This window comes from Nipponia nippon, unplaced genomic scaffold (genome assembly GCF_047370975.1).
Source record: "Nipponia nippon isolate SJK-2023a ecotype South Korea unplaced genomic scaffold, ASM4737097v1 scaffold_4, whole genome shotgun sequence".
Lineage (NCBI taxonomy): Eukaryota > Metazoa > Chordata > Aves > Pelecaniformes > Threskiornithidae > Nipponia > Nipponia nippon.
In genome coordinates, this window is record NW_028262358.1 from 34,498,183 (window position 1) to 34,523,407 (window position 25,225).

The window sequence follows — 25,225 nt, forward strand, 5'->3', positions numbered from 1 at the left end:
TTTACCCCCTCCACCACTACCTGCCAATACACGATATATGTTACACATAATATATATGCATAGGCATATGCATATGTATATGTATATGCATGTGCATATGTATATGTATATGTACATGCATAACTCTCTGTATTTAAAGCCTCTGAAAATAATGTAAAAAAAACCCGCATGGCCAGGCAGAAAAGCTCTCTGACAGGAAGACAGCACGAAACAGAGCCCAAGGGTTGCTGAATGAGTGACAGAAGGCAAATAACAAGGCAGAGTGGCCAAGTTCATCTTTCAGACGTGCCAGTCAAATTGTCCGAAGGCATAGTAGAAGCACAGCCAGCCAGAAGAGAGATGGGAAGGAGATGGTGCCTGAGCTGGGTATTAGTGGGTGTAGCTGGAAAGTCAGAGTGCAGAGTGGCTGGACCTGGGTACCTGGGTGGCATAGCTGGTTTTAATGGGGAGTGCCTGGTCTCCGCAGCTCAGCTGCAGCAGACCACTGCAACACAGCCCTGGGAGAGCACTAGCCAGCTCAAGAAAGTTCAAGGCTCACCTCAGGGAAGCTGCAAGATCACTAGCTCCAGCTAAGTGCACATTAGCAGCAGAGGAAGGCCACCTCCAGGGGCTGCTTGGCAGCCAGAGGTGTAGACAGCTTGCTGTGGACTCGACTGTAGAGTCCCAAGTGGTAGAGCTTGACTTGCCTCCCTGCAGAGCTGGTCCAAGGCTTATTAGCTCAGGCTCTGTGCTTTGGCTGAACCACTCCTGGACCTGTGCTAGCCCTGGAAGCAGGCTCCACACCTATGCCGCAACTGGAACAGGACATGGCAAGATAGTCAAGGGGTGACTGCCACTTGCTGCAAAGCGAAGCAGCAAGTAGTTCACAGAAAAGTGAAATCTTTGTGCATCACCACACAGGTTTGTGCTGATTTGACCAACATGGATTTCTCCCAATACCTGATTTCATCCATGCAAATGTCTATAAGAAATCATTCCATGATGGAGCTGTACCTCTAGCAACATCTAGCGTGTTACTAGAGAAAATGGCAAAGGCAAAATGGAAGGTATTTGATGGTAACCCGGTAAGAGCTGGGTACGGAAAGCTGAAAGTGTAGAAATTCTGGATGGGGGTCAGGAGTGCCAGCTGCAGATGCTGGGATGTAACCACCACGAGGGTGTGAGAGGGAGTGACATGAATACACGGCCCAGATCCCTGCCCTGCATTGGACAGAGCTGATAAGATGCAGGAGAAGCTCCTTTCCTTTAGCAACTGCGGTCTCGCAGCCAGGCAGCGCCAGGGGCACAACTGGAGATACTGAAACAGATCCTGCGCGTGGGAGGAAAACTTGTGACTGGAAGTTACTGATGCCAGCAGAGACTTCCCCTGCCTGCCTCCTGCCGCCCTCACACCCCAAAACCTTTCTTCCTGCCTGGTCGGAGGCACTTTTCGTGGGTAGCTTGCCTGCAGCCAGGCTGCGGTTAAAGGCCTGGCGGCCAGTGCTGGGGCCGTGACGCAAACCCGAGGCGGCAGCTGCAGCACGGGAGGGGGAAGTCATTGGCGCTTTGCATGCGGTTTGTGTGAACTCGGTCCCGTACCCACCACCAAGCTCTTCCCAGGTAAGCTCCCTTGCAGGCGTGTGGCACGAAGAGATCCTTCTCCTCCTGATGGGCTGAACTAGAAAGATGGGCACCCACACTGTGGCAGCGGAGAGGGAGCTTGGGACACTGGAAAGTAGTAGATGACGTCTACGCAGATCCATGAGGAATACAACTGGATAGTTTTGATGCTGGAAGGAGAGCACTGAAACGCAGCCTCGTCAATCATTCATAGGCAGAGAGCCGGGCCTTCGTTTGATCTTCTGTTTTCAACTTTGATCTGTGTGTCCTGGCTGCTCTCGTGTGAGCCCCGGCAGCCACTCTGGGCTTTGGGCTTTCTATTTGCAACACAGAAAGGCGCCGGGAAGCAGCCGGACCAAGGGACTTGTACAGCCAGCTGTAGTGACCTCCTGGCCTTTCCCTTTGTCTGTGCGGGCAGGAGAGACAAGAGGGTTTCTCAGTGGGTGAAATGGGTTAAAACCATGCACACAGGAAAAACAAATGTCTCGTTCGCACCTATCTCTGCTACCAGTAAGTGACATCCACCACATGGTTTCCCACAGAGCCTGCAGCTTCAGTGGGCACCTGCGCACGCAACAGCATCCTCACCCACGCACCGCCGCCGCCTGGTTTAACGCGGTCCCCCTCCCACCCCGCCAAACCTGCCTGCTGTTCAGAGAACCCCAACAAACAGGGCAGGGGAGGAGGCAGGTCCAGGACTCGCCGGCACCGACGGGGGAAGCGCAGCCTGGCCGCCTCCCCTGCGCACCCCAGGCCGCCGGCCCCCGCCCACGCGTGGGCTTTCTCCCTCCCAGCGCTCCTGCGCCGCCCGCGGGCCCAGCGGGCGGGGAGAGGCGGCCCCGCCGGTTAGGGGGTGCGGGGCAGCGCGGCGGGGCGGCGGCGGGGGGAATCCCGGGCGGGCGGGGCCGGGCGCGGCTGAGTCAGTGCGGGCAGGGGCAGGAGGAGGAGCCGCGGCGGCTTAGCCTCCGCGCCGGCCGCCGCTCGCTGGCTTTCCGGCCATGAGCCCCCCGGCGCCGGGGTCGGGGTCGGGGCCGGGGCCGGGGCCGGGGCGGGCGGGCGGCGGGCGCTGAGCGATGTCTCGGGCGGCGGGCGGCGAGTGCCGCAAGGAGGCGGCGGGCTGGGAGGGCGAGGAGGGGCAGTGCGACTCGGGCATCGAGTCGCTGCGCTCGCTGACGGGCGGCAGGGAGACCCCCGCCGCCCCCGACGGCCCCCCCGCCGCCGCCGCCGCCGAGACCCTCGCCGAGGCCGCCGCCGCCGAGGAGCGGCTCGACTCCAGCTACGGCTCCGGCGCCCTTCCCGAGCCTCTGCCCGGGCTGCCGGCCGCCTGCCGCGCCGAGGAGCCGCCGCCGCCGCCCGAGGGGCTCAGTCGGCAGCAGCTGGAGGCCCTCACCTACCTCTCGGAGGACGGAGACACGTAAGTGACCGCGGCCCCTGCCCTCCCGCCTTCCCCGGGGGGCGGCTTGCGAGCGCCGGGCCCCCAGCCCCGGGCTTGGCCCCTCGCAGGCTGCCGGCAGCACGGAGCCGGTGCCTAGAGCTAAGCCGGGCTTTACCCGCCGTGGTCCCCAGCCCTCTCCCGAGGAGCACCCGTTCAGCTGGGCCATGGCGGACTCCCCGAGCCCCGCTCCTGAGAGCCTCCCTCCCGTCTTGTGCTGCACACAGATGCTGGGCACCCTGGCGTGGGTTTGGGTGGGTGACTGGTGGGGCATCCGAGCCAGGTCCAGCAGAGTGAGCAAGGAGAGGCAGCCCAGGCAACGTGGCACAGCACGGACCCGCTGTAGGAAGACAACTTCCACTTGCTATGGGGCTGCTAGCAACTAGAAGGTGGTGTGGGAGCAAATCAAGCCCCCCTGCTGTCTCTTCCCCAGAGAATGCAACATTTCATCCCCAATGGGGAAGGCTTGGCTGCGTGAGATGGAGTGTAAGCAAGACCCGAAACGAGATTGGCCATGCAGGGCAAGACTTTGAGATGGTTGTGTTGGGGCCACAGATGCTGCTCAACCGAGCGACCCAAGAACTATTTGTTCTCAGGTGGAAATCACCTTGCTTTGCCAACCCGCCTGCACAGCCGCAGCTTTTGGCACGGATGTGATGCACGCCCTGCTGTGGGGCTGCCCTCCAGGAGCCTCTGTGATGGAGACAAGTGTTTCTCTTAATGAGACGGGGCTTCCCACATCCGTAATGCCCTCTCAAGGGCAGAGGCATCATGCTGGAGGTATTTAGTTTGGCTTCTGGTAACTGCCTTCAGCTAGTCACAGCTTTTTCCTGTTGTGCATTCCCTCAGCAGAAGGTTCTCATCATGAGTGCACGTGTAGAGCACGAGCGAAGCGTGCTCACAGCTGAGAAGGGCAAAGCTTTGCCCCAAACCCAGGCTGGAGCTTAATACTGAGTAATGGTGCAGGAGGAAGAGAAACTAAGAGGCACTGACACGAGCAAGCAAATGTCTTCAGTAGCTGGAGCAGCAAGAGGGCTCTGTCCTTGCCTGGCAGAGCACATCTGGTTCTGAGGCTGAAGATGAGCTGGGAGCCAGCCGGAGTGTTTACTTGCCGGTTAGGGAGGAGCCTGCGCATCTGCTAATTAGTTCATTAATGCTCACTCTGGGATCGGCTCCGAGAATTGGCTGGAAGTCTAGCGGCAAGCAAGGTTAGACTAAACCCAGCCTCCCACGCTCCCCAGCGGGTGCTTTCTAGTCCTGTCCTATCTACAGGCTGGCTCTGGGGCTCCTTGGCTTCGCCACCTTTCCCAGCTGTAATGCGAGAGCCAAGGTGCCCACGGAGAGAGCCAGGGGTCTTTTAAGCAGAGCTGTGGAAGTAGCACCTCAGAAAAGCCCCCCCCAGGCTAGTCCGTCGCGGTGTGCCCAGGGCTCCCCGCTTGCTTTTCTTTAGTGAGTCTGGTAGGTGCAGCTGCTTGGAGATGTTTTTGCTGCTTGGGGCTGTCTTGTAAGGTGGCTGAGCCCTTTGCTTGTCAGATTTGCTTGGCCAGAGTCTAACGCAAGCATCTCATTAACTAGGGAAACATTAATCGGTGGTGCCTTGGTTACTGTAGGCAGGAGAGCGCTCCAAAGGGTTGCAGTTGCTCTTCTGTTTTCTCTCGCTCACGGTGCAGTTCCGAACAGGAAATCTGTAAAGAGCAAGGGAGGCAGCAAAAAGTCTGCCGGTGCTGCAGCTCGTACAGCTCCGGGCTGGCCGTGTCCGCACAGGAGCCGGCTTTCCCGGGATGTGCTCCCAGCGCTGGGGGAAGAAAAAAAAAAAAAAAAAAAATACTATTCTTGTGGTTAGAGCGGCGAGGCTGTGGATTTCTGCCTCTGCTATTCCTGTCTCTCCTCCTGACCTTGCGGGAGAGGTAGGCGGCATTTATATTTAGAAATGCTGAACATCCACCACTCGGTCGATGCAAATGGGGACTGCGAGCACCCAGCAACTCATTGAACTGCCACCAGCTTTGTACGCAAAAACAAGTTGGGGCTGATAGTAATGCTAAAGTCTATGGAGCAATTGCTCATCTGGTGACAGAAGGTCGCCAGAGAAAAGGGATCAGATGGCCGGAGGCTGCATCCCTTTCATCCAGCCAGACAAACCCATCGACTTCTTTTCATCTCTGTCAGCAGCACATTTCCTTGTGTGCCTTGCTTGAATGTCTGCCTCAAAACAGCTCCAGGCCGAGAATTAAAATCATGCTGCCATTATATTTCAGAAGACTTGGGCAACAGCACTTTCCTGTAATTGTAATTCTGAAAATACAAAAAGTTCAGGGGTTTTGGCCAAGTAGCTCCTGTTTCCCCAGATGCCCCGGCTGGTACCGAGCGGAGAGGAGCACCGGGCTCACACAAAGGGAGCTGGCAAAAGTCTTGGCTGTCCATCTGGCAGAAGTCTTGGCTGTCCGTAGCTCCCCTGGGCTCGCCTCAAGGTGCGCCTGCAAGGAGGCTGTGTTTGCCAGCCTGCCGCTTGTGGGGGAAGTGTGCGAGGCGGCGGCAGAGGCGAGGGGCATGTGCTTGGGCGGTTGGAGCGTCAGCAGGATCTTCCTTGGATACCTTCCTGCTCGCCTCCGTGGGAGGGAGCGTTAACCCAGGCAGGGTGAAGCAATGGGGCTAAAACTGGCTCTTCTCGTGCTCAAAATTAGAAGGGGTCCTGCTTCTAGAGGAAGGAAATTGGCCAACAGGGGAGATGTGGGTGTGATGGCCAGTGAAATGTGTGGGTGCTGTCTTCCAAGAATCATTTGCCCAAGCATCAGCCCCCCGCCACGCCTCCGCAGTGCCACTGGCGGGGCCTCTGCCTGGGGGAAGTCAGAGCTGCAGTAATCGGGCAGCGGCATATCAGTCCCCGAGAGAGAGCGGCAGAGCCGGCATGGCAGGAGAGGTCAAGGATGAGGAACGGCGTGACAGGCAGAAGATGGTGGCTGCGCTTAGGGCAGTGATAGGTATCCTGCTTATTCTGCAGCTGGATAGAGAACAAGCCCTGTGCGCTCAAGCTCAAGCAGTCTCCTCCAAGCATCCATCTTTTCCGTGTGAACCAAGCGGTCTCCTCCGAGCATCCGTCTCTTCCACGTAAACCAGCTTCTTTTTTGCTGAATTGAGTCCCGATGGGACTGCTCTATGTGGAAGTAAAGAGCGGGGCTTTCCAGCTGCAGGCATGGCTAGCTCTGGGCAGGCTGCAGGCAGCTTTATCGCTATGGCCCGGCCTCTGGACAAGCTCAACCTTTGTTAGGATTCACCGAGGAAACCCCCTCCTTCCTGACCTCTCCAGGCAGACACATGAGTCCGGCGTCCTGGGAAAGGGGTGGGTGTGGGACCAGCTCCTTCGAGGTGTGATGGGATCGCCTGTTGCATTCCAGCACAAGGGAAAACCTTCCCATTTGCTTGGGCTTATGGCAGCCTCTGCCAACTCTGGAGAGGCAGAGTTGATTCATCAGTGTGGGAAATCAGGCTGAACTTCCTCTCTGTAGGACTATATATTCTATCTTAAACTTAAAAACGTTTCCCTTTCTGCCTGCGTCGGTCCTTGGACCACACACCAGTTTATGCCATCGGTACCTGATGCCACAGTGATGGGCCCCTGGGGCAGCTGGGTAGAGTGCATGCAGTCTTGCTGTGGGCCCTCTGGCTGTGCCATGCTTCAAAAGGCTGGGGGCTGCACCTCCGCAGGAGGGCGGCTCTCTTCTGCGCGGGGCTCCGTATGCAGAGCAGTGCGGCTGCTCTGCGGGGGTGAAGGTCGGGGGTCCCCAGCACAATCAGAGGAGAGAGGTCTCAGCCTCCTTCAGATGGAAAATGGGACCGAGCGGTTTTGGTTGGGTGCATGTTTCGGCGAGGGAGGGGAGCGGAGGAAGCCTGACTTCCTCCTTCCACCAGAGACAAGTGCTGCCCCGTCTGCTGATAAGAAATCACGTGCCAGTGACTTGTGGGCTGAGATGCCTTAACAAGGGCTTGGGGACAGTTAATCGAGTAAAATTGGGGCCCCACGGGAACTAATGTTCTCCATGTGATGGTAGCAAAGGGGCCTTCCCTGCTGAGCCCTTGCCTGCGTGGGTGGGCATTGAGCGCAAAGGCTCATCTAGCGGGGCCGAGAGCCAGTTCTAACCATTCACTGGCATATGCCGGGCGTAGCCCTCCCGTCTCGTGTAGCCCTGTGCTAGAGATCTTCCCCGGGCAGGAGCAGAGAGGTTGTCCCCCCTCAGGCTGCCTGCTCCGGTGTGGCTGCTTGCTCAGTGCTTGCCCTGCTGAACAGGGGTGTTGCTGAATCCCCGTACCCCTGGATCCCAGCACGTGTGCCTGGGGGAACGCTCGGCGTGTGACAGCAAAGGGAAACCACTGTGAAAGAAGAAAAAAGAAGCAGAGGACCGGAGAGACACAGTTTTAGGAGAAGGATTAAAGAAGTCTGATGCAGAGAGCACACCTGGTTGCTGGTCAGGCTGGGAGTTCCCCGGCTTGGCTGGGCTGGGCTGTTGCTGGCTGCCCAGCAGTGGGATGGCCATAGTTAATGGGAAGCAAGGATGCTCTTGGTTTTTCCAGAGGCACTTTAGAAAGCTCCTTGCCTGATTGCCAGGGGAGTTTGAGTCCATCCCAGGTTGCTCCCTAGAACACTGCTGTTGTGGGGCAGAGAAGAAAATGAGTCCTAACGTGGGGCTGGCCAGAGGGAGAAGGGAACCTGCTGTGTCCAGCTCCCCATGCCTGGACTCTCAGCTCTTCCTCTGTGCGTGCTCAGGAGTTTGGTGAGCCGGGGAGGGCTTGGTGCCCCTCCAGGCAAGGGCAGGCAGCTCTGCACAGGCTCCTTTAGGATGCCCCAGAAGTTGCTGGCTGCCACAGGGGTCACACACCTACAGCCTTGGCATAGGGTGGGTAAGTCCTGGCAGCCCTCTGAGATCGTGCAGGCAAGAAGAGATTTTTTTTTCCCTGTTCAGATGACTTCAGCCTGGCCTGGAGGAAGTTTCTTCAGACTTTCCGCCTGCATAGATTTGCCTTGGAGCTGGGGAGAGGCACAGGGAAATTCAGCACAGAGGAAGGGAAAGAATGGCTGGAAATTTCCATGTCCTGGGATGCATAAGCCTGATGCCTGGCTGTATAACAGATCAGTCGAGGTGGGAGGGCTTCAGGTCTTTGCACTCTGCAGGCAGGCTTGGCTGTTGCTGGGAAAGGGTTGAGCTCAGCTAAATTAACAAAGAGAGTTTTGATTTTTGCTGGTTTGGAGTTTTTTTAATGCAGTGTGGATAAAAGAGGAGTCAGACGTGACTGTGTAGGAAGAGAGGCTGTGGGGTCTGAGCTGTGAGAGTGGTTACTGGGTGCCTCTCAGTGAGCTGCGTGGGATGCTCTCTGTATCTCAGAGATGGGAAGCCCCTCTGACTGGGGCAGATGCAGGGCGGAAGGGGGGCCCTGAGACATCCTAGACCCACGGCTGGTGCCTCATTAAAAGAAAATCCTGAGGCAGCGAGGATATGTGTGCAGGGCTGTAAATGATTGTTAGGGTGTGTTGTACTGGCTCTGGCAAAGTCCAGGCACTGTCCTCTTGCAAGAGGCTGTTCTGACCTAAAGATATCTGTGTATACGGAAACTGTAGATCGTATTTTCCTCCTGATGAGCAAGAACGGGAATTTGCTCCATTTGAAATGGAGTTGCCATGGCCGATGGACCTTTCAGGATGTTTGCTGCTTTTATTGCAATCATTCATCTCGCTTCTTGGCCCATGTCTGTGAAACCAGCTCCATCTGCCTGGGGCGGGCTGACCTGCTTTCTGGCTTGGCTCATCCCTGCAGTGATGGTAGTGCAGGACAGGCCCCCCGTTTTTTCAGAGGGCAGTCCGTGTGCATCTGATGCTTAGTGTTTCTGCAATCCAGGACCCACCACCTGCTCAGAAACAGAGCAAAATGCTCAAACATGTGGGTGCAGAGTCTAGAGGATGTAAGGCCAAGGGTGCAGTACATGGGTGAACGGGGGCATCTTCATCTCCCCACCTCTTCCTCTTCCTCCCCCACTTCACTGGAAAACGAGGCGCCCGCGGTCCTCTGGCAATGCCTCCCCTGCCAGTCAGCCTCCAGCACCCCTCATCCGCCAGCACCCGGATCAGCCCCTCTGCAGAGCACCACAGGAAAGGTGGAGGCTGTATCTCCTGCTCACCCATCGCTTCCCACCCCTCCCTTTGGCCCCGGGAGCAGCAGGCTGGGAAGCAGCTGCTGCCCAGGCTGGCGATCAGGGGGGCTGAACCCAATGGCTGAAGGGGCTTTGTCCAAGGAAGGGGAGAAGAAAGCTGCAGGACAGGAGACCCAGGGGATGAGCCTACAGCCGGCTGAGATCTGCTGCTCCCCTGGAGCTGCCAGAGGGCAGCTGGCACAGTTTTATGGAGCCGGGCAGCATCACATCGGTATGCAGGGAGGAAGGGAGCCGGGCTGGGCTGGCAGAGGGCTGCAGGGCAGGACACAACTATGCTTGCTGAGCCTGCTGGCAGAGGTTCGTGCTGATGGCTGAGGAAGCGGTTAGCAGCGCAGGTTATGGGGCTGGAACAGGAGAGCGGGGTAAGCGTGGAATTCCCCTGCTGTTTTCCTCCTCCCTCGCTCTCCTCTCTGTTGCTGCTGGGGCCATTTCCTCCCCTGAACAAGTCTCTCTTGTGCAAGTTGTTTGCATGATTTCCTACTGCTCCACTCAGCCAAAACAAGGAGCCAGGAGCAAACTGTTCCTGCTACAGACAGGGACCTTATCTTGAGAGGAAGAAAAATTTGTCAAAGCAATTTCTTCTAAATGCTGAATCCCTTGTCCTAGGTGCTTCTGGGGTGAGATGGTGAAGGGAGGGGCTGCTTTGAGGACAAGGTGTCTTGCTCCACAGATGGGGGGATCTGCATGGTCAGCCCCTTTTCTAGAGTGAGGGAAGAGGATAGCCGGAGAACTGGTGGGACTTCATCAGTTCTGCTTGTGTGTTGGAGCTGGGTGTCACCCTTACCCTTACTCCTTGCCTCCAGTTGCAGGCATCCTCAGACAAGGACACTTTTCCTACCAGGCGCTTGAGTTCGCTCAGAAGCCTGGGAGATGGACAGCACTGTGGAAACGGGTGTTCTTCTCTGCCTAAACTAGGACCACCTTGGGCACGGCAGTGCTGCATGTTCAGACCCAGGGACATCCCCAGGGATGGCCCTGATCCCTCTGCTCGGGATCGTTATCTCTCTGGTGGTAGGTAGATCGCCTTGTGTCAGGGATGCCCTGTGCCCATGGGACCTTTGCGATTCAGAGCGCTAACGAGTCCCCTTGTGCCAGGATGGAGCTGGTGAGTAAGTGGAGAAGCTGAGAACGAGCCCGGCAGTCTGTCCTACTCGGTTGGCCGCGTTTCCCCTGCCCACAGCTCCTCCATCCCCTGCCCTTTCCAAAACTCCCTGTTGCGCTTTCCAAAAGTCCCCTGTGTCTGCAGGCAGGAGTGCTGCAGGCAGGAGCGCTGCAGGCAGGAGCATGGGGAGGGAGGGAGCAGAGAAGCGGGGGAAGGCAGAGGAGAGGTGTGCAGGCAGCTGAGGGAAGGGCAAGGGACCAAGTGTGGCGGGGTGGAGGGCTTGTTCTGGCAAAGGCACGGGGCCATGCCTGGGTGAGGAGGGGTGTCTGGCAGCAAGCGGGTATCTCTCCGTCGCCGTGCCCTGGCACTGGGGCTCAGCTGTGAGCGCTGCGTGCCAGCGTGCAGCAGCCCGTCAGCAGCTGGACCGTACAGCTGCCATGGCAGAGAGAGAGGTGTGCTTGTAGCCTTGGCTGAAAGAAAGCGGAGATTGGCACGATGCCAGCGCCTCAGGTCTCCTGGGTGTAGGAGGTTTCCCGGGTTAGCAGGAGACAATCCTGATTCCTGGTTGGCATCACTGCCCGTGGCACAGAGCGCCTCGGTGCGCACGTGCTCTTCGGGGGCTCATCCCAGCCCGGCAGCCTCGCCATGATTCCCCCGAGTAGCTCACGGCTCTTGCAGCCATGTCGGGAAGTGGAGGGCTGGCAATGGGGAAAGGGGGGAACGAATGCAGAAATGAAAGCGCAAGAGGAGGCTGCGCCTGGGTGGAGAAGGAATAGGGAGGGGGGGAAAGCAATCCTTCAAAGCAGGCATGTACCAGCATCAAGGTGAAAGCCTGAGCTCTTGCTGGATGGGGATGGTCACCCCCATCACCATAGCATGGATGCCCAAACTTGCTCAGCATCAGCTGAGCCCTGAATGGTCCACCACCTTGTTGAGCTGCAAAGCCACCCAAGCCACCAAGGCAGGAAGAGCGGTGGTGGCGGAGGGCTGCCCGGGGTTTCCACCTCCCCCGGGTGACTGCCCCACTTGTCCCCACGTGACGGCGCGGCATGGCGTGGGTCGTGGCAGAGGGGCCAGGGGGATTCCTGGGGGCGCGGGGGCTGGCTGCAGGGGAGTGCGACCCCGGGCGCTGCTCTCTCCCCCGGGAGCCCAGCATGGGCTCTAGAAAGTGAAAGCAGCAGAGGTTTAAAGTTCAAGCTGAACTGCCTTGGAAAGTCCCTTGTCTGAGCAGTCTTATCTCTGCTATACCTGAAAAAGGCAGATCCCGCAGCCTCCTTCTGCACGTGGCGCCTGGGAGTGGGTTTGGAGAAACAGGGGCTGTCCCTGCAAGCAGGCAAAGGGCACCTCAGTGCAGGTGCCACCATGGGGACCGGGGGCCTGATGCAAAACCCAGCAGGGAATCTCCCTGCCTGGATCATACCCGGGCTGGGGCCAGCGAGAGCCCGCTGAGGGGAGGGATATTCTTGCAGCTGATCCCCCAGCTCTGCCCCTCACTCCTGCCCCCAGCTAGCCTGGCCGGGGCCCCTTGGCTGTGCCCCTGCCCCGTGGTCCACTGAGGGCAGCCGGACCCTGCCCGTGGGGCCGCTCGGCCCTGGCTCATAGCCCCCTCCCCTGCTCCGGGGAGCGCCAGCAGCGAGGGGGTACCCCATGGCAGTGCGGAGGCAAATGTGGGTGGCGTCTCCTTCCAGTAGGGAATTCCCTGCCGTGGTGTGACCTGGGGCTTCCCCGGGGATGCAGCCTCTCCTGTCAGCCTCTCCCCTGGCAGCAGGGCGAAAAGGGACTGGCCTTCTTTTGCCACCAAAAGTGGGCCTCTGCAGAGGCTGCCTGGGATCCGGGGTGCTAGCTCGACCCTTGGGCAATGCTTGGCAGGAGGAGGATAAAGGACATTTTCGGGACTGCCCTCTGCGCTCCTCAGCGCACCCATGTCCCCCCTGCAGCTGGCAAGAAGTCAGCCCCGGCCACGCTTCTTTGCTGCAGTGCTTTAGGGCCAGGTCTTGCCTTCCCACCTGCGGAGGGATGCTGTCCATCCCCCACTTTGCCGGTGGCATCCCGAAGCCGGGATTGTCTTTCTGGGGCTGGCAGAGCTCTCGCCCTCCATCCCTCGTCCCTGCCCACCTCCACCAAGCAGCGTGGGTGGCAGGAGCCTGCTTAAAGCCCAGCCTTTGGTTCGGAGCTGATCCCTGCCGGAGATAAAAGCCACCTGGGGGCCCCACCACAGGCAGCGAGGAGTTAGCAGGAGGCTCAGCTCATGCTTGCCATGCTCTGCAGAGCAGGAGCTCCTGCCTGCTCCTCGCTGCTGCCCGCCATGGCCGGGGCTCGCCCGGGGGGGCTGCCCTGCGGCAGAGGCTGGTCCCTCTGTGCAGGGGGGCCCAGGAGCCCAGCAGGTCGGCGAAGGGGACTGGAAATTCTCTCTTGGCTCTGCCTCCGTCGTGTTCTCACTTCTGTTCTGACTGAGCCAGGGGCCGGCATCAGACCTGGCTGGAAATAAAACCTCTCCTTGGGCTGGGGGACTCCGGGCTGCCCAGCCACCCCATGGCCACGGAGACCACAGTCCTGAGGATGTGGGCTCCCTGCTGTCCACCGAGCTCTGACAGCCACACCTCCAGTGTCCCTCTGTGCCGGTGGGCTGCGTGCCAGCCCTGCCATGGCAGTGCCGAAAGGGAAGGATGTGGGGGAGAGAAGAGGAAATCGGTGTGGGCCAGCAGATCGGCTGGCACGGGGACTGTGCCGCGCAGGTGATCTTGGACCGGTGCCGTGCTCCTGCCCGGCTTTGGCTGCCTGCCTTCACGGAGGGGAAAGAAGAAGTGTGATGCGCAGCCAGCAGCGGGGAACTGGAATTCCCCGGGCAGCTGCCAGAGCCCAGACCTCCCTCCGCAGCCACCAAACCCGGCCCTTGGGCTCTGCAAAATGCATCCCAGGCTCTTCAGACCTGCCCCAGTTGGAGGCCTGGCTTTGGGCAGTGCCAGGTCCAAGCCCTACGCATGCTGTGCGGTCCGAGGGAGGACCCTGCGGTGCTTTGCGGGGACAGGAGGGTCTGTTCCCTGTGGAGATCAGAGTGAAGGACTGCCCTGGGGAGCCTCAGGCCATGTTCCTGCCTTGCCCTTCTGCTGAGGGCAGGATGGAAGAGCTCCGAGCTGGTAGGAAGGGAAGGGAACTGGGGGAGGTGGGGAGGTTATTCCTCCACGCAGCAGTGGATCTCTGCTCCTAAGCGTGGCACTTGGGACTCTTTTTTTTTTTTTTTTTTTTTTTCCCTCCCTCATTCCCTTTATCCCCTCTGTAGGTTGGTTCACCTGGCCATTATCCACTGCGTCCCAGCTGTGGCACTCTGCTGCATCGCTCAGCTGCCCAGGGAGGTGCTGGAGATCCAAAATGATCTTTTCCAGGTATGCGGGTGTGGTAGGCAGAAGATGGGAGGAAGGCAGATGCCGCAGGCTGCTCCCTGGATAGATGCCCGATCCGTCTGCCCTTTCCCCAGGGCTCCCCAGCCACTTCCCCCAGAGCGTGTGAAGGTCCCATGTGAGCAGCCCCTTCTCAGGGAGGGGAAGAAGAGTGTGGGAGATGCCCTGAGAGTTCCCAGCACCGAAGGGTGAGGGGTTCCTTTATGAGGCCCCAGGATGTCGCAGACAGCCCCAGAGGGTGGAGCAGGCACAGCTTGAATGTGGCAGGGTAGATAACTTGGGAGAGTGACATCTGCCCCCATGGGTGATCCTTGAGCTGAGGTGCGGGGGGGCAGCAAGCCGTTTGCACCCCCCAGTGTCAGCCACGCTTAACCCTGGGATAGGGATGGGCCCACAGCAGCCCGCCTGTGCCACGGGGCTGGCTCCTGTAGGCTGGCGTGGCTCATCACGTTTGTGTCCTGCGGGGCATCGCCCCCTTTCCTAATTTCTGTCTCCACCTCCTCTCTAGACCCCGCTCCACCTCGCCGTGTACCTGGAGCAGCCCAGCGTGATCCAGGCACTGATCCACAAGGGAGTCAACCCCGGGCTGCAGGACCGCAACGGAAACACCCCACTGCACCTGGCCTGCGAGCAGCAGCACCTGCGGTGCGCCCAGCAGCTGCTGCAGGGCACAGCCCCGACGGAGGGCACAGCCCAGCCCCACGGGCACCAGCAGGACCTGCAGCTCCAGAACTGGCAAGGTGAGACCTGGGGGCAGCCCGGTGCGGAGTCCATGGCTGGGCTGGGGCAGAGACCGCGTGTTGTGTATGCAGGGATCTGGGAGTGCGGCAAAGCGGGCGTGGGGCTGGGGTTGGCGTGCCTCAGGGTGCTCCGGGCTGACTGTGACTCTCTCTCCTGCCTCCCCGTCCCAGGCTTGGCCTGTCTGCACATCAGCACCTTGAAGGGGAACATCCCGATGATGTCTCTGCTGCTGGAGAGCGGCGCCAACATCGATGTTCAGGTAAGGCTGGGCACGGTGCGATGCTTGGGTAAGGCTGGGCACGGTGCGTGGATCCCTTGGGCACTCCCTCCGGCCTGAGGGCAGGCACTGCTGTGGGGCTTGGAGGTGCTGAATTTGGAGGGAGCAGGGAGAAAAGGTCCTCGAGGGGCTGTTGGGTGCCATGACAGCAGTCAGGGTGGGGACTGCCCCCTCTGCACCCTGTCAAGGGGGTGCGGGTGGGTGCTGCGGGGTCCATCTGAGGGGACCCCGCACCCACACCTTTGTGGTCTGTGGGTTGCAGGAGGGCACGAGTGGGAAGACACCACTGCACCTGGCCGTGGAGTGCCATGACCGCAGTGCTGTCCAGTTCCTGCTGCACAAAGGGGCGTACGTGGACGCCCAGATGTACAACGGGTGCACCCCGCTCCACCTGGCCGTGGGCCGCAAGGATGCTGCCATCGCCGCCATCCTCTCACACTCCGGGGCTGACACCCTGCTGAGGAACATGGAGAATGAGACAGCCCAGGACCTGGCCGATGGCAACGATGACGTGAGTCTGCACGGGGGGGGGGGGGCTGTGGCTCTGCAAGCGTGTCGGGGGTGCAGGAGTCAGATAATTTTTGGGGACCTCCTAGGAGGAGTTTCTAGCCATGCCTGTCCTCCCCTATAGGGTGCAGGCATTGGATCTGGGGGTGTGTGGGGTGACTGCCTGTTGCCTCGAGCCCTAGGGAAAGCCTAGCCAGGGTTTCTTGCCACTTCCCCGGGGAGGTGGGAGGCTGCAGGGCTGGGGGGGGCAGTTCTGGACCCCTACCCCAGCCCCAGTGGAGACACGACCCTGGATCCTTACACCTCCGCATCCTTGGCCTTTGCAGCTCCTTGCCTTGCTGCCCTTTGATGACCTGAAGATCTCGGGGAAGCCTGTTGTGTGCTCTGAATGAGCGGCTGGACTCCTTTGGCCCGTCGGGCTGCCTCCTCGTTCCGCGCTGTCGCCCTGCTGCCCGCTGGGACCTTGCCTGCCTGCAGTTCAGTGGGAGCAGAGCCACTCTGGGAGACGTTATTCCCCCCTTCCCGCGTTGGAAAAGTTTTGTTGGCCTCAGGCTGCCTTCTCGGAGGGAACAAGGCGGCACTATGAACACTACACAGAGGAGGCTTTTCTTTTACTGTTCGTGCCCTGCAGCAGGACTGAATTTCCCCTCCCTGCCATGGCTCTGAGTCGTGGGGGTCTCCAGCCTACCCAGGGAAGGAGCAGGCGAGGACTCCTTTTCACACCGTACAGTGGATGGAGCATCCTCTGGCACCCGCAAACGCCATCGGAATAAGTGTGGGGTGAGGAGAGCTAACACGCACTCTAATAAACGTTTGGTTTTGCTGCAGGCACCCGAGGTCTCATGTGATCTAACCCGCCCTGCGCCCCCGCAGCATCGGAGGCTGAGCATTACCCCGGGCACGTGAGGGCTGCAGGGGCTTCCCCACCCCACCCGCTCCCTCGGGTCCCGCTCCCTCCCTCGCACAGCAGAAGGCAAGCAGGAGCGCAGGGGGTTCCCCGCTTGCAGAACCTTTCCAGTGCTCAAGGCCAAGGCTGGGGGAATCCCAGCCTGGCGCTCCGTTCCCATGCTGTCCTGCTGGGAGTCTGGCATCGGGGCTGAAGACAGAGCATAGGAGGTGCTGGAAGACCAAGTCGTGGATCCCTGCTTCTGCTATCGTGCCTGACAGCTCGCTGCCTTACCGTGCCGCGGTTTCCTCTTCTGCAGAGAGGACAGAAAGATCCTGCCCCGTCTCCTGGCTTGGAGGGTGTTAAAAAACTTAGGGCATGGGTCTTCCCTGGGTTTTAGATTTCCCCAGGCTGATAGCGGAGGAGAAGGCAGGGTTATCTCCACATCCCTTCTGTTGTTCAGCTCACCACCCTTCCCTGCCCCCTCTCCAAGCCACAGAGGAGCACACGTGACGAATTAGGGAACCAGCAACGGAAGGTGCTGTGGGAATGGAGACACCGAGCAAGTGCGCCTGACCCCACCTCAGCCAGGGAAATTCCCCACTTGCAGCCTGGGAGCAGCTGCTCTTGCTTGGGGCAAATCCTGGATGCTGCAATCGCCAGGGATGCTCTGGAGTGGGCAGAGATGCTCTGGAGTGGGCAGAGATGCTCCAGAGTGAGCCGTTGTCTTCCTCCTCCCTTCTTGGAAAGAGAGCGAGCGAGGGAATGCTGCCAGGAAAGCAGCAGGGGCTCCCCCAGGCCTCTCTGGAGCTCGCCTGGTCTTTTCAGCAGCCCTGGGCTGGATCGCTCCATTTCTTCTGAATCTTTGCCTCTCACCTTCTGGCAGGGCCTCAGCCCTGCTGCCAGCAAGTGCAGCCGGTGCCCCGTGGTGCTGCTCGGGTGCCCCCTTCCCAGGGCATGCGTGGTGCTCCCGGGCGGCCCAGAGACGGGCGCTGCAGGGCGGGGCGGCCTGGTGGGGCCGGGGCCGCAGCCGGGTGGGAAGGGGAGGAAAAAGGCAGAAGCACGTGATCCGCGCTATCTTTTTATTATTATTATTATTATTATTATTTTAAAATAAAAATGTATTTTTTAAAATGAGTATCCTGTAGCTATCCCTGGGTGGCCTCCTGGTGGCTGCAGCCGGCCCTGCAGCCTTGCCTGGGGCCGGGCCGGGGGTGGCGAAGGCCCCATCCCGGCCCGCAGCCCCCGGGCAGCGGCTGCGGCGTGTGCCCGCGGGAGGGCTGGCAGCTGGGCGGCCCCGAGCCCGGGGCAGGGCGGAGGCGAGGTTCGGGGGCTTCTGCGCCGCCAGCGGGTTTTCTCCCTGCCTCCGGCTTGGCTGGAGCCGAGCGGCAGCGGCGGGCCGAGCGTCTCCGGGGCCGAGGCGGAGGGGCGGGCTCCGGGTCCCGGGCCTGGAAACCTCGCCGGGTGCGCGGCCCGGAACCGGCGCCCCTCGGCCGGCTGGCTTCCCCTCCCTGACTCACCATTTTCCGCTCGGGCCGGCGGGGGAAGCGATGCTGGCCCCTTCCCCGGGCGGGGGCCGCGGGGGGCGGCAGGGCCCCCCAGCCCGGCGGCAGGGCCCGCCCCCCGCCTCCCGCCTCCCCGCCGGGCGCGGGGCCGCTGGGCCCCCAGCGCAGCCCGGGCCCGGCGCCGGCGCCGGCACCGCGGCCGCTCCTCCGCCGCGGCCCCTCCGGAGCGGCAGGGGGCGCTGCGGGGCCCCGCCGCACGCCCGCCGGGCGGGGGTTCCGCTGCCGCCGCCGCCGCCGGGAGCGGAGCCGAGAGGAGCCGGCCGGGGCCGGGGCCGGGGCCGGGGCCGGCCCGCAGGTGGGTAGCGGGGCCGGGGTGGGTCGGGCCGCGGGCGGCAGCCGCCCCGCTCAGGCAGGGCTGGGCGAGGGCCGCCGCCGCGCTGCCGGCCCGCTCTCTGCGGACGTGGCCGCCGGGCGTCCCCGGGGGCCCCGCTCGCCCCCCACCGGGCCGGGCGCTGCCTCTCCCCGCGCCTGGGCCCGCGCGGCCGGTCCCCGGGCAGAGGCCGCTGCCACCGGGAGCCTCGGGGCAGAAAAGCCCTCGGGCGGGAAGCGGGCTCCCCCCACGCCTCTCCCCCGCCCGGGGACCCCCGGGCCCGCCGGGTCCCGGCCGCGGCGGGGGGCGCCCCTGCGGCCGCCCGGGGGGGGATCCGGGAGCCCGGCCGCCCCTGGCAGCGGCCCCTGGGCAGTGGCGGTGGCCCAGGGGGGGACGACTGCAGGCTGTCCCTGCCACCCGGCTTTGAGCCGGCTGCGGGGCGGGGAGGCGGGATGAGGTCCCGAGGCGTTGGTGGCGGGCCCTGGACCTCCGAGCTCCAGGCTTGCGTTTGCCCTCAGCCCTTCGAGGTGCCAGAGGTGCGCTCCAGAGGAGCAGGGCTGCAGGCAGGAATTTTTGGGGTTTTTCCAGACCTCTGGCCCGGGACCCAAATTTTGCATCACAGGCAGAGAGCTGTGGCCCAGCCCGGCTCTGGAGCCACGCATTTGAGAGCCGAGGGGAACAGTAGCCCAGTCTGTCGTCTCGGCTCCCTGGCTGTTCCACAGGCCCCAGACTAAGGCTCCTTTCATGCCTTGGCGTGCCACCTGCTTGCCCTGCGCGGACCCCCCCTTTCTACCTGTAACACTGGCGTCCCTGTTCCTTCCCGGCCTCGGCAGGGAGGGCAGGGCTTGCTGCACTGAGTCAGCTCTCGGGGCCTGGGAATTGCTAGCGCAGGCATAGAGAGAGCCATTGTCCCTCCATCGCCTCCTCTTCACGGTCGCTGTGGGAGAGCAGAGCTGGTTCTCCTCCCGTGGCGGCGCTGAGGGGGCCAGCGGGGGTAACAGCGGGCGCAGGCGCGGTGAAGGGAGCCGGCTGGCTTTCGGTCTCTCGTCAGGTTGAAGGGAGACGTGGCCCAAGGGAGACGTGGCCCATGAGCGTAGCAACCGACCCTGCCATTTATAGCTGACTTCTGCAAAAGCGAACGGCATTTCTACACCCTCTCCCCGGCAAGAGGGCCGCTGCCATCAGCCAGGGTTACTTAATATGGGCAACTTCAGCCCCAGGTGCCTGCACCGAGCCCTGTTCTTGCATCCTGCAGCACCCCTGCAGCCTGCAGTGATGCCCCTGCAGCAGGAGGGAAGACAGGGCTGGAGGTATCAAACTGCCTTTGCTATGGGGGGGGGGGGTAGGAAGCAGGCACAGAAACCCACCCCCAGCTGTTTGCACTTCTCCCTGAGCTGGGAATTTCTGGGTCCTTTAAGTCACAGAAGGGAGATTTCAGGGTGAAACACAGCCTCAGCTTAGGTCAGGTGGTTGGACTCTAGGGTCCTGGCCACAGCAACTGTGGATAAGAAAAGCCCCCAAGGCCTTTCCGAAGGGGACAAGAGGTTGGTGGGGAGGGCTTGTTGTTCATGAAATGGCAGGGGACTTTCTTGCCTTTAAAGCTCTAAGTTTGTAAGTCTCTGAGTTTCATGTGAGGGCTACTAGAGGTCACAGCTATATTATGTTGGGGCCAGGTACACCTCACAGGGCCTCAATTCCTATGGCTCCGTTGTTTTTGGGAAAGGGGGGATTAACATCTCTGGCCCTTTCCATCCCAGGAGCTGAGAGCTTGCTTCTGCTTGCGTGTTTACGTAGCCAGCCCCACAGCACCCTCACCTGGCCCCCAAGGCAATCAGGAGGCTTTTTCTACCGGAGAGACTGGGGCAGGGATGGAGCACGGACCGAGGACACCGCCTACCCTGATGCAGGAATCCACAGCTTGCTGTGCGAGGGGAGGATGCAGGGTGTAGGAAGTCCTTGCCAGCTTGCTCATTCTGTTGTGTACCCGGTGCTCTTGTTCTTTGCATGGCCCCTGAATATCGCAGGTTTGCCTCTGTGAGGGAGGGAACAGTGGAGGGAAGAACTCCTTCAGGGAGTATTAGAGCTGGCTAGGTCACCACCTTAGGGCTATAGCTGAAGAATATCAGCTATACCTTCTCGGATAGTCCTGGTAAAATCCCAACCACCCAGCTGGTAGGAAAGTTCCTTCCCAGCCTTGTTCTCTGGCTGTGTCTGGCCAAGCGGGTGAGCCCTGGTAGTTTCCTCTGAGCGGTGGGGAATGCCTTGGCACGCTCCCTTCCCGGGCTGCCGGGGGAGGTGGGGGAGGCTGGCAGCCTGAGCCCTCCCCGGCTCTCCTCCATGCAGCTGGTGCAGCTGGAGGGGGAAGCTCTGAACCGTGTGCTCTTGCAGGAAGGCCGCTCGGGCCACGGGCTTGAAACATGAGCTGCTAGGTAGGAGTCGCTTTTTCCATTCAATGACCTTTTCTTTTTCCACCCAGGAGCTGCGCTAAAGTTTAATCTACAAAGGTGAGGTGTGAGGTGTGAGGTGCTCCTTGCATTTGGACTAAGGGCGTTGTCAAAACCGGATGGTTACAACGGTGTTCAAACATTCTCTCCGATCCTGGAAATCCAAGTTGCCAAGTCCACGTGTTCCTAAGCCAGAGCAAACACCCTTAACAGAAGCAAACATAAATGTTTGGCATGTGCTCTTGAACTCCAGAGGGCTTTTCCTACTCCATGCGCTGCCATCATCCCTGCCGTGGGGGTCTGGGTGCTGCCTGCCGGTGGGGAGCTGGCCGGGTGGCACAGGCATGCGGAGTGGAGCTGGCCGTTTACTGGTTGCCCACCGCCTGCCTCTTCGTCTCTCCACAGATTTTGCCTTCCCCTCGTGCTGGCTTCCCTCCCTACCATGGCTACTGGTGAACAGATCCCCGCTGCCCTGCAGGATGCGTGGGGGGACTTCTGGCTCTTCCGTTTCTTTGTTAATGCTGCTGGCTACGCAAGTATCGTGGTGCCGGGATTCCTCCTCATCCAGTACTTCAAGAGAAGGAATTACCTGGAGACAGGTAAGGGCAGGAGCTTCCCTTCCATATCCTGCCTCCCTGTGAGCTCTCTGCACCCCATTCAGCGCTGACAGGTTGTTGCCCTGACCAGCTCTGTCAGACCAGGAGTGAGCTGCTCGCAGAGCTGCATCCCAGAGCTGTCTAGGTGCTACCCTGAAACAAATTTCTCTGAGGCCGCTGCGCCAGCAGATGCGGAGGCTAGTAAGGACGGAGGCTTCACCTCTCAAGCTGGTGCGGCTTGTGGTGCCCAGGCTGTGGTTAATTCTGTCTCTGTGTTCTCTTACCCCCTTCAGGCCGAGGCATTTGCTTCCCTGTCATCAAATCATGCGTGTTTGGCTCTGAGGTGAAGTCTGTACACCAGGAGGATGGCTCCCTGCCACCCCGAGTGGAGCCCCCAGAGTCCTCTACAGCCCGACAGGTCTTCAAGCTGCTCTTCTGTGCTGCTGGTCTACAGGTAGGAGCCCTGTGCGTGTGTGTGTGTGGCCGTCCCCCTCTGGGAGCAGGAGGTGGGTGGTGGGTTTGCGGCCGTCTGTTCCTTGAAGACCAGGGACGCAGTGCTGTCCTTGATCGGGGCAGGGTTGGAGGCTGGGACGCAGCCTCTCAACCAGGATAGTCCACCGGCGCTGCTGTGTCCCTTCAAAGCGCTGTGGAGGTCCATTTAGCTGGTGTCATCCGGGTTGGGACCTCTTCTCTGTCCGATCGCAGTCCTCTGCAGCCATGGATAGGGAAAATTCTGTGATTCAGCAGATTGTTAGGGCTGCTCTTGTTCTGGCCCTCATGCCAGAGCAGCAGATAGTTTGAGCCTTCTTATCTCCCAGGCTCTCCTCTGGGTCACCTTCTGGGGCTGACGTGTCCTGCCTTGATGGATTGGATTCGAATACTGGAGAGAAATATACTGAATTCAGCTACAGATAAAGAGGATTTTTTTAATCCTAGTTTCCCTAAGTCTTAGCTACAGCCTGAGCATCATTAGGAAGGGCAGCTTTTTGGGTCTATGAGGATTAAAAATAGAAATGTGGGCATTGTGATAGAAAAACCCACAGATCCCATAGCCAGCAGAAGACACCCACTCTCTGGCCTATTATCCTGGCCCATTCAGACTTGCTGCGGGTCACCAACAAGTCCTTCCATCTTTCTCTGCCTCGGGAGGGGATGTGTGGTGAGAGGAAGTCTGTGTTACTTCTGTGAGGGGCTTGGTACTGCGGCACCAGGGCTGCAGAATTAGTGGAGGTGACAGCCAGAATAGTGATCATCCCTGGAGGACAATTTCATCTGCTGGGTTTGAAGCTAGAATTGATTTGGATGGAAGAACTGGGCCTAGGGAGTTGGAAGTGAAAACCAATGCAGAGGCCACTGGGAGAACTGCCAGGACCTGCCGCAGGGAGCTGGCACCAAAACTGCAGCTGTGCATCAATAACGTTCCCTGATCCCGTCCATCTGGTTCAACAGGCAGCTTAAAACATAACCGCTTGCTGTACGCCAGGATGTTTGCTTTGCTGGCTTCTGTCCGCTTGAAGAGGCTATAAATTGACCAGGTTTTGTTTGGGACGGGATGTTCCCGGTTGTAACCACATGGGACAGTGGGTTCCCTCAGGCGGGTGGAGCGGAGGGTGGCCCCATCTCCCCATGTCTGAGGGAAGCATTGCCATGCAGAGGATGAGGCGGCACCGGGGCAAGCAAGGATCTCCTGGGGTCTGTGCTTCCCATGGTTGCTCGCAGCTGCCCTTGCGGGTCCTGACTCTCCCTGTGCTCCTCCTGCTTCGCAGGCCTCCTACCTCACGTGGGGCGTCCTCCAGGAGCGTGTGATGACAAGAACATACGGTGCCACCGAAACGGACCCTGGTGAGAAGTTCAAGGACTCCCAGTTCCTAGTGTTCATGAACCGCATCCTGGCCTTCACGGTGGCTGGTCTGTACTGCGCCCTGACCAAGCAGCCGCGCCACGGGGCTCCTATGTACAAATACTCCTTCGCCTCCCTCTCCAACATCCTCAGCAGCTGGTGCCAGTATGAGGCGCTCAAATACATCAGCTTCCCCACCCAAGTGCTGGCTAAGGCCTCCAAAGTGATCCCAGTGATGATGATGGGCAAACTGGTGTCACGCAAGAGTTATGAGTACTGGGAGTACCTGACTGCTGCCCTCATCTCTGTGGGGGTCAGCATGTTCCTGCTCTCCAGTGCTCCCAACAGGCACGTGTCCACTGTCACCACTTTCTCAGGCATAGTCCTCCTGGCTGGCTACATAATCTTTGACAGCTTCACCTCCAACTGGCAGGACGCCCTCTTCACCTACAAGATGTCTCCCGTGCAGATGATGTTTGGCGTCAATGTCTTCTCCTGCCTTTTCACGGTGGGCTCGCTCTTGGAGCAGGGTGCCTTGCTGGAATCGTTACGCTTCATGGCCCGCCACTCGGAGTTCATGGCCCACGCCGTGCTGCTTTCCGTGTGCTCCGCCTGCGGCCAGCTCTTCATCTTCTACACCATCAACCAGTTCGGGGCAGCTGTCTTCACCATCATCATGACACTCCGCCAGGCCTTTGCCATCCTCCTCTCCTGCCTCATCTACGGGCACACTGTCACTGTCGTGGGTGGGCTGGGTGTAGCCGTTGTCTTCGTGGCCCTCTTCCTCCGTGTCTACGCCCGCAGCCGCATGAAGAAGCGCAGTAAGAAGCTCCCGCCAGGCGAGACCCCTGTACAAAAGGTCTAAGGAGCTGGGGCCATGGCATTTAAGCCATGCCTGCTGTCCTGCCTCCGCTTGGGGGCACTTGCTTGATTTCTCAGAACCCACCGAGAAGCAGAGTGGGGTACGGATAGGCTGGACCAGTGACTCACTTTTCCACCTGCTTTTCCTGGGGAAGGGGCTGGAACAAGCCCAGGGAATGCTCTGGGTTGCCACAGCTCCAAACCTCTCTATTTGCCTTAATAGGTCAAAGACTTCCAGCCAAGGCACGGGCCTGGGGGCTCACATCCTGGGGGCAAACCAGCGTGGGGCTGCTGGTACTCCCGCCCCACCTCTGTCCTGTGGCTTCTCTCCAAAGTCACTGATGAACAAGGGAGCTCTTTTCCCTGGCACCGTCTTGCCTCTTGGCTAATGCTTGTCCATTTCTGTCACTACTACACAGCTCAGCAGAAGGGCAAGCAAAACACTAGCTTTCTCTTTGAAATACCTCCATGTGAGGCAAGTCCCAAGCTGAGCCTGTCCCACGGTGGGGGGAGCTCTCAGCCCCCCTCCCAGGAGGTGCTCTGGGTAGGACAGGCACAGCTAAGGGAAGGACTCCCAACCTGTCCTACCCCAGGCCTGGGATCTGCTCTGGGAGGGCACTCTGCAGTGAAAGCCAGTTACCTCCCAGTTTGGTTTTATCAGTTCCTTGCCCCTGCTCTGAGACACTTTTCTTCGCTCCCCTTGGCCCAGGCTGATTTTTATGCAGAGACTGAGGCTGGCCGGTACGGTTCCCAAGGCTTGCCGAGTTGTTCTAGGTTGCTTTTTGGTTACATCCGCTGCTGTCACAGGCCAAAGGCCAGAAATCCCAGCATCGCCTCGGGGTGTCTCAGTGCCACTGTTCCTGGGCTTTGTAGTTGCCATTCAGAGAAGCACAAACAGCCCCTCTTCTGCCAGCTGGAGGCCCCGGCTTTCCTGGGGCCTGGCCAGAGCCCCACTGTGCCCGGGGAGGGCTGAGAGATGGGGCAGAGCCTGCTGGCAGTGCCTTGTTCCTGCTCCACAGGCAGCAGGGGACGGAGCGAGTGGGCACCTGCTCCCCAGGCAGCAGGGGACAGAGCAGGTAAAGCTGCTCTTCCCCAGGAGCCTGGGTTTTACTGGTTAACCCTTTTCTCCTCAACACAACCTGACTGTCAAGCCAGCAGGTTTTGGTACTTTTGAAAGGCAATTTTTTTCTCTTTATTTTATTAAATTAAAAATATGCTGCATATAGTGCCCTGGGGGTAAATGTTCATTTTGAGTGTTTTTCCCATGTACCTAGACAAAGGGGAGAGAGTTCCCAGCCCTTCCCATGTCCCTAGTCTCTGTGAGACAGCAAAGCTGTCTGTCTTTCCTTTCCAAACAGAGACGCCTCTGCCTTCACCCAGGCAGGTGTCAGCCAGGGTTGGACCCTGACCAGAGCTGAGAACAAGATCCTTGCACACACACATGGGGAGCGTAGCTGGGTTTGGAC

At 59.9% G+C, this 25,225-nt stretch overlaps 2 protein-coding genes across 2 annotated transcripts; both read left to right on the forward strand.

Moving 5' to 3' along the window:
* Positions 1 to 2,480: 2,480 nt before the first annotated feature.
* NFKBIE (NFKB inhibitor epsilon) lies at positions 2,481 to 16,088 on the forward strand. The gene is made up of 6 exons (XM_009475098.2): positions 2,481 to 3,013; positions 13,615 to 13,717; positions 14,241 to 14,472; positions 14,644 to 14,732; positions 15,013 to 15,261; positions 15,584 to 16,088. Exons 1-6 carry the CDS (start codon positions 2,673 to 2,675, stop codon positions 15,647 to 15,649), a joined length of 1,080 nt encoding a protein of 359 aa, XP_009473373.2. The 5' UTR covers positions 2,481 to 2,672; the 3' UTR covers positions 15,650 to 16,088.
* A 1,794-nt stretch (positions 16,089 to 17,882) lies between these two features.
* Positions 17,883 to 24,987, forward strand: SLC35B2 (solute carrier family 35 member B2). Its single transcript, XM_087777425.1, has 4 exons — positions 17,883 to 18,003; positions 20,868 to 21,061; positions 21,352 to 21,512; positions 22,825 to 24,987. Exons 2-4 carry the CDS (start codon positions 20,905 to 20,907, stop codon positions 23,761 to 23,763), a joined length of 1,257 nt encoding a protein of 418 aa, XP_087633551.1. The 5' UTR covers positions 17,883 to 18,003; positions 20,868 to 20,904; the 3' UTR covers positions 23,764 to 24,987.
* The last annotated feature ends 238 nt before the right edge of the window (positions 24,988 to 25,225 follow it).

Bases quoted from the DNA above. Each gene is read 5' to 3' on its own strand.
- SLC35B2 (XM_087777425.1), top strand. From the start codon at position 20,905: ATGGCTACTGGTGAACAGATCCCCGCTGCCCTGCAGGATGCGTGGGGG. The intron at 21,062-21,351 runs GTAAGGGCAGGA...TACCCCCTTCAG, and splicing joins AAGGAATTACCTGGAGACAG to GCCGAGGCATTTGCTTCCCT. The intron at 21,513-22,824 runs GTAGGAGCCCTG...CCTGCTTCGCAG, and splicing joins TCTGTGCTGCTGGTCTACAG to GCCTCCTACCTCACGTGGGG.
- NFKBIE (XM_009475098.2), top strand. From the start codon at position 2,673: ATGTCTCGGGCGGCGGGCGGCGAGTGCCGCAAGGAGGCGGCGGGCTGG. The intron at 14,473-14,643 runs GTGAGACCTGGG...TCCCCGTCCCAG, and splicing joins GCAGCTCCAGAACTGGCAAG to GCTTGGCCTGTCTGCACATC. The intron at 14,733-15,012 runs GTAAGGCTGGGC...TGTGGGTTGCAG, and splicing joins GCGCCAACATCGATGTTCAG to GAGGGCACGAGTGGGAAGAC.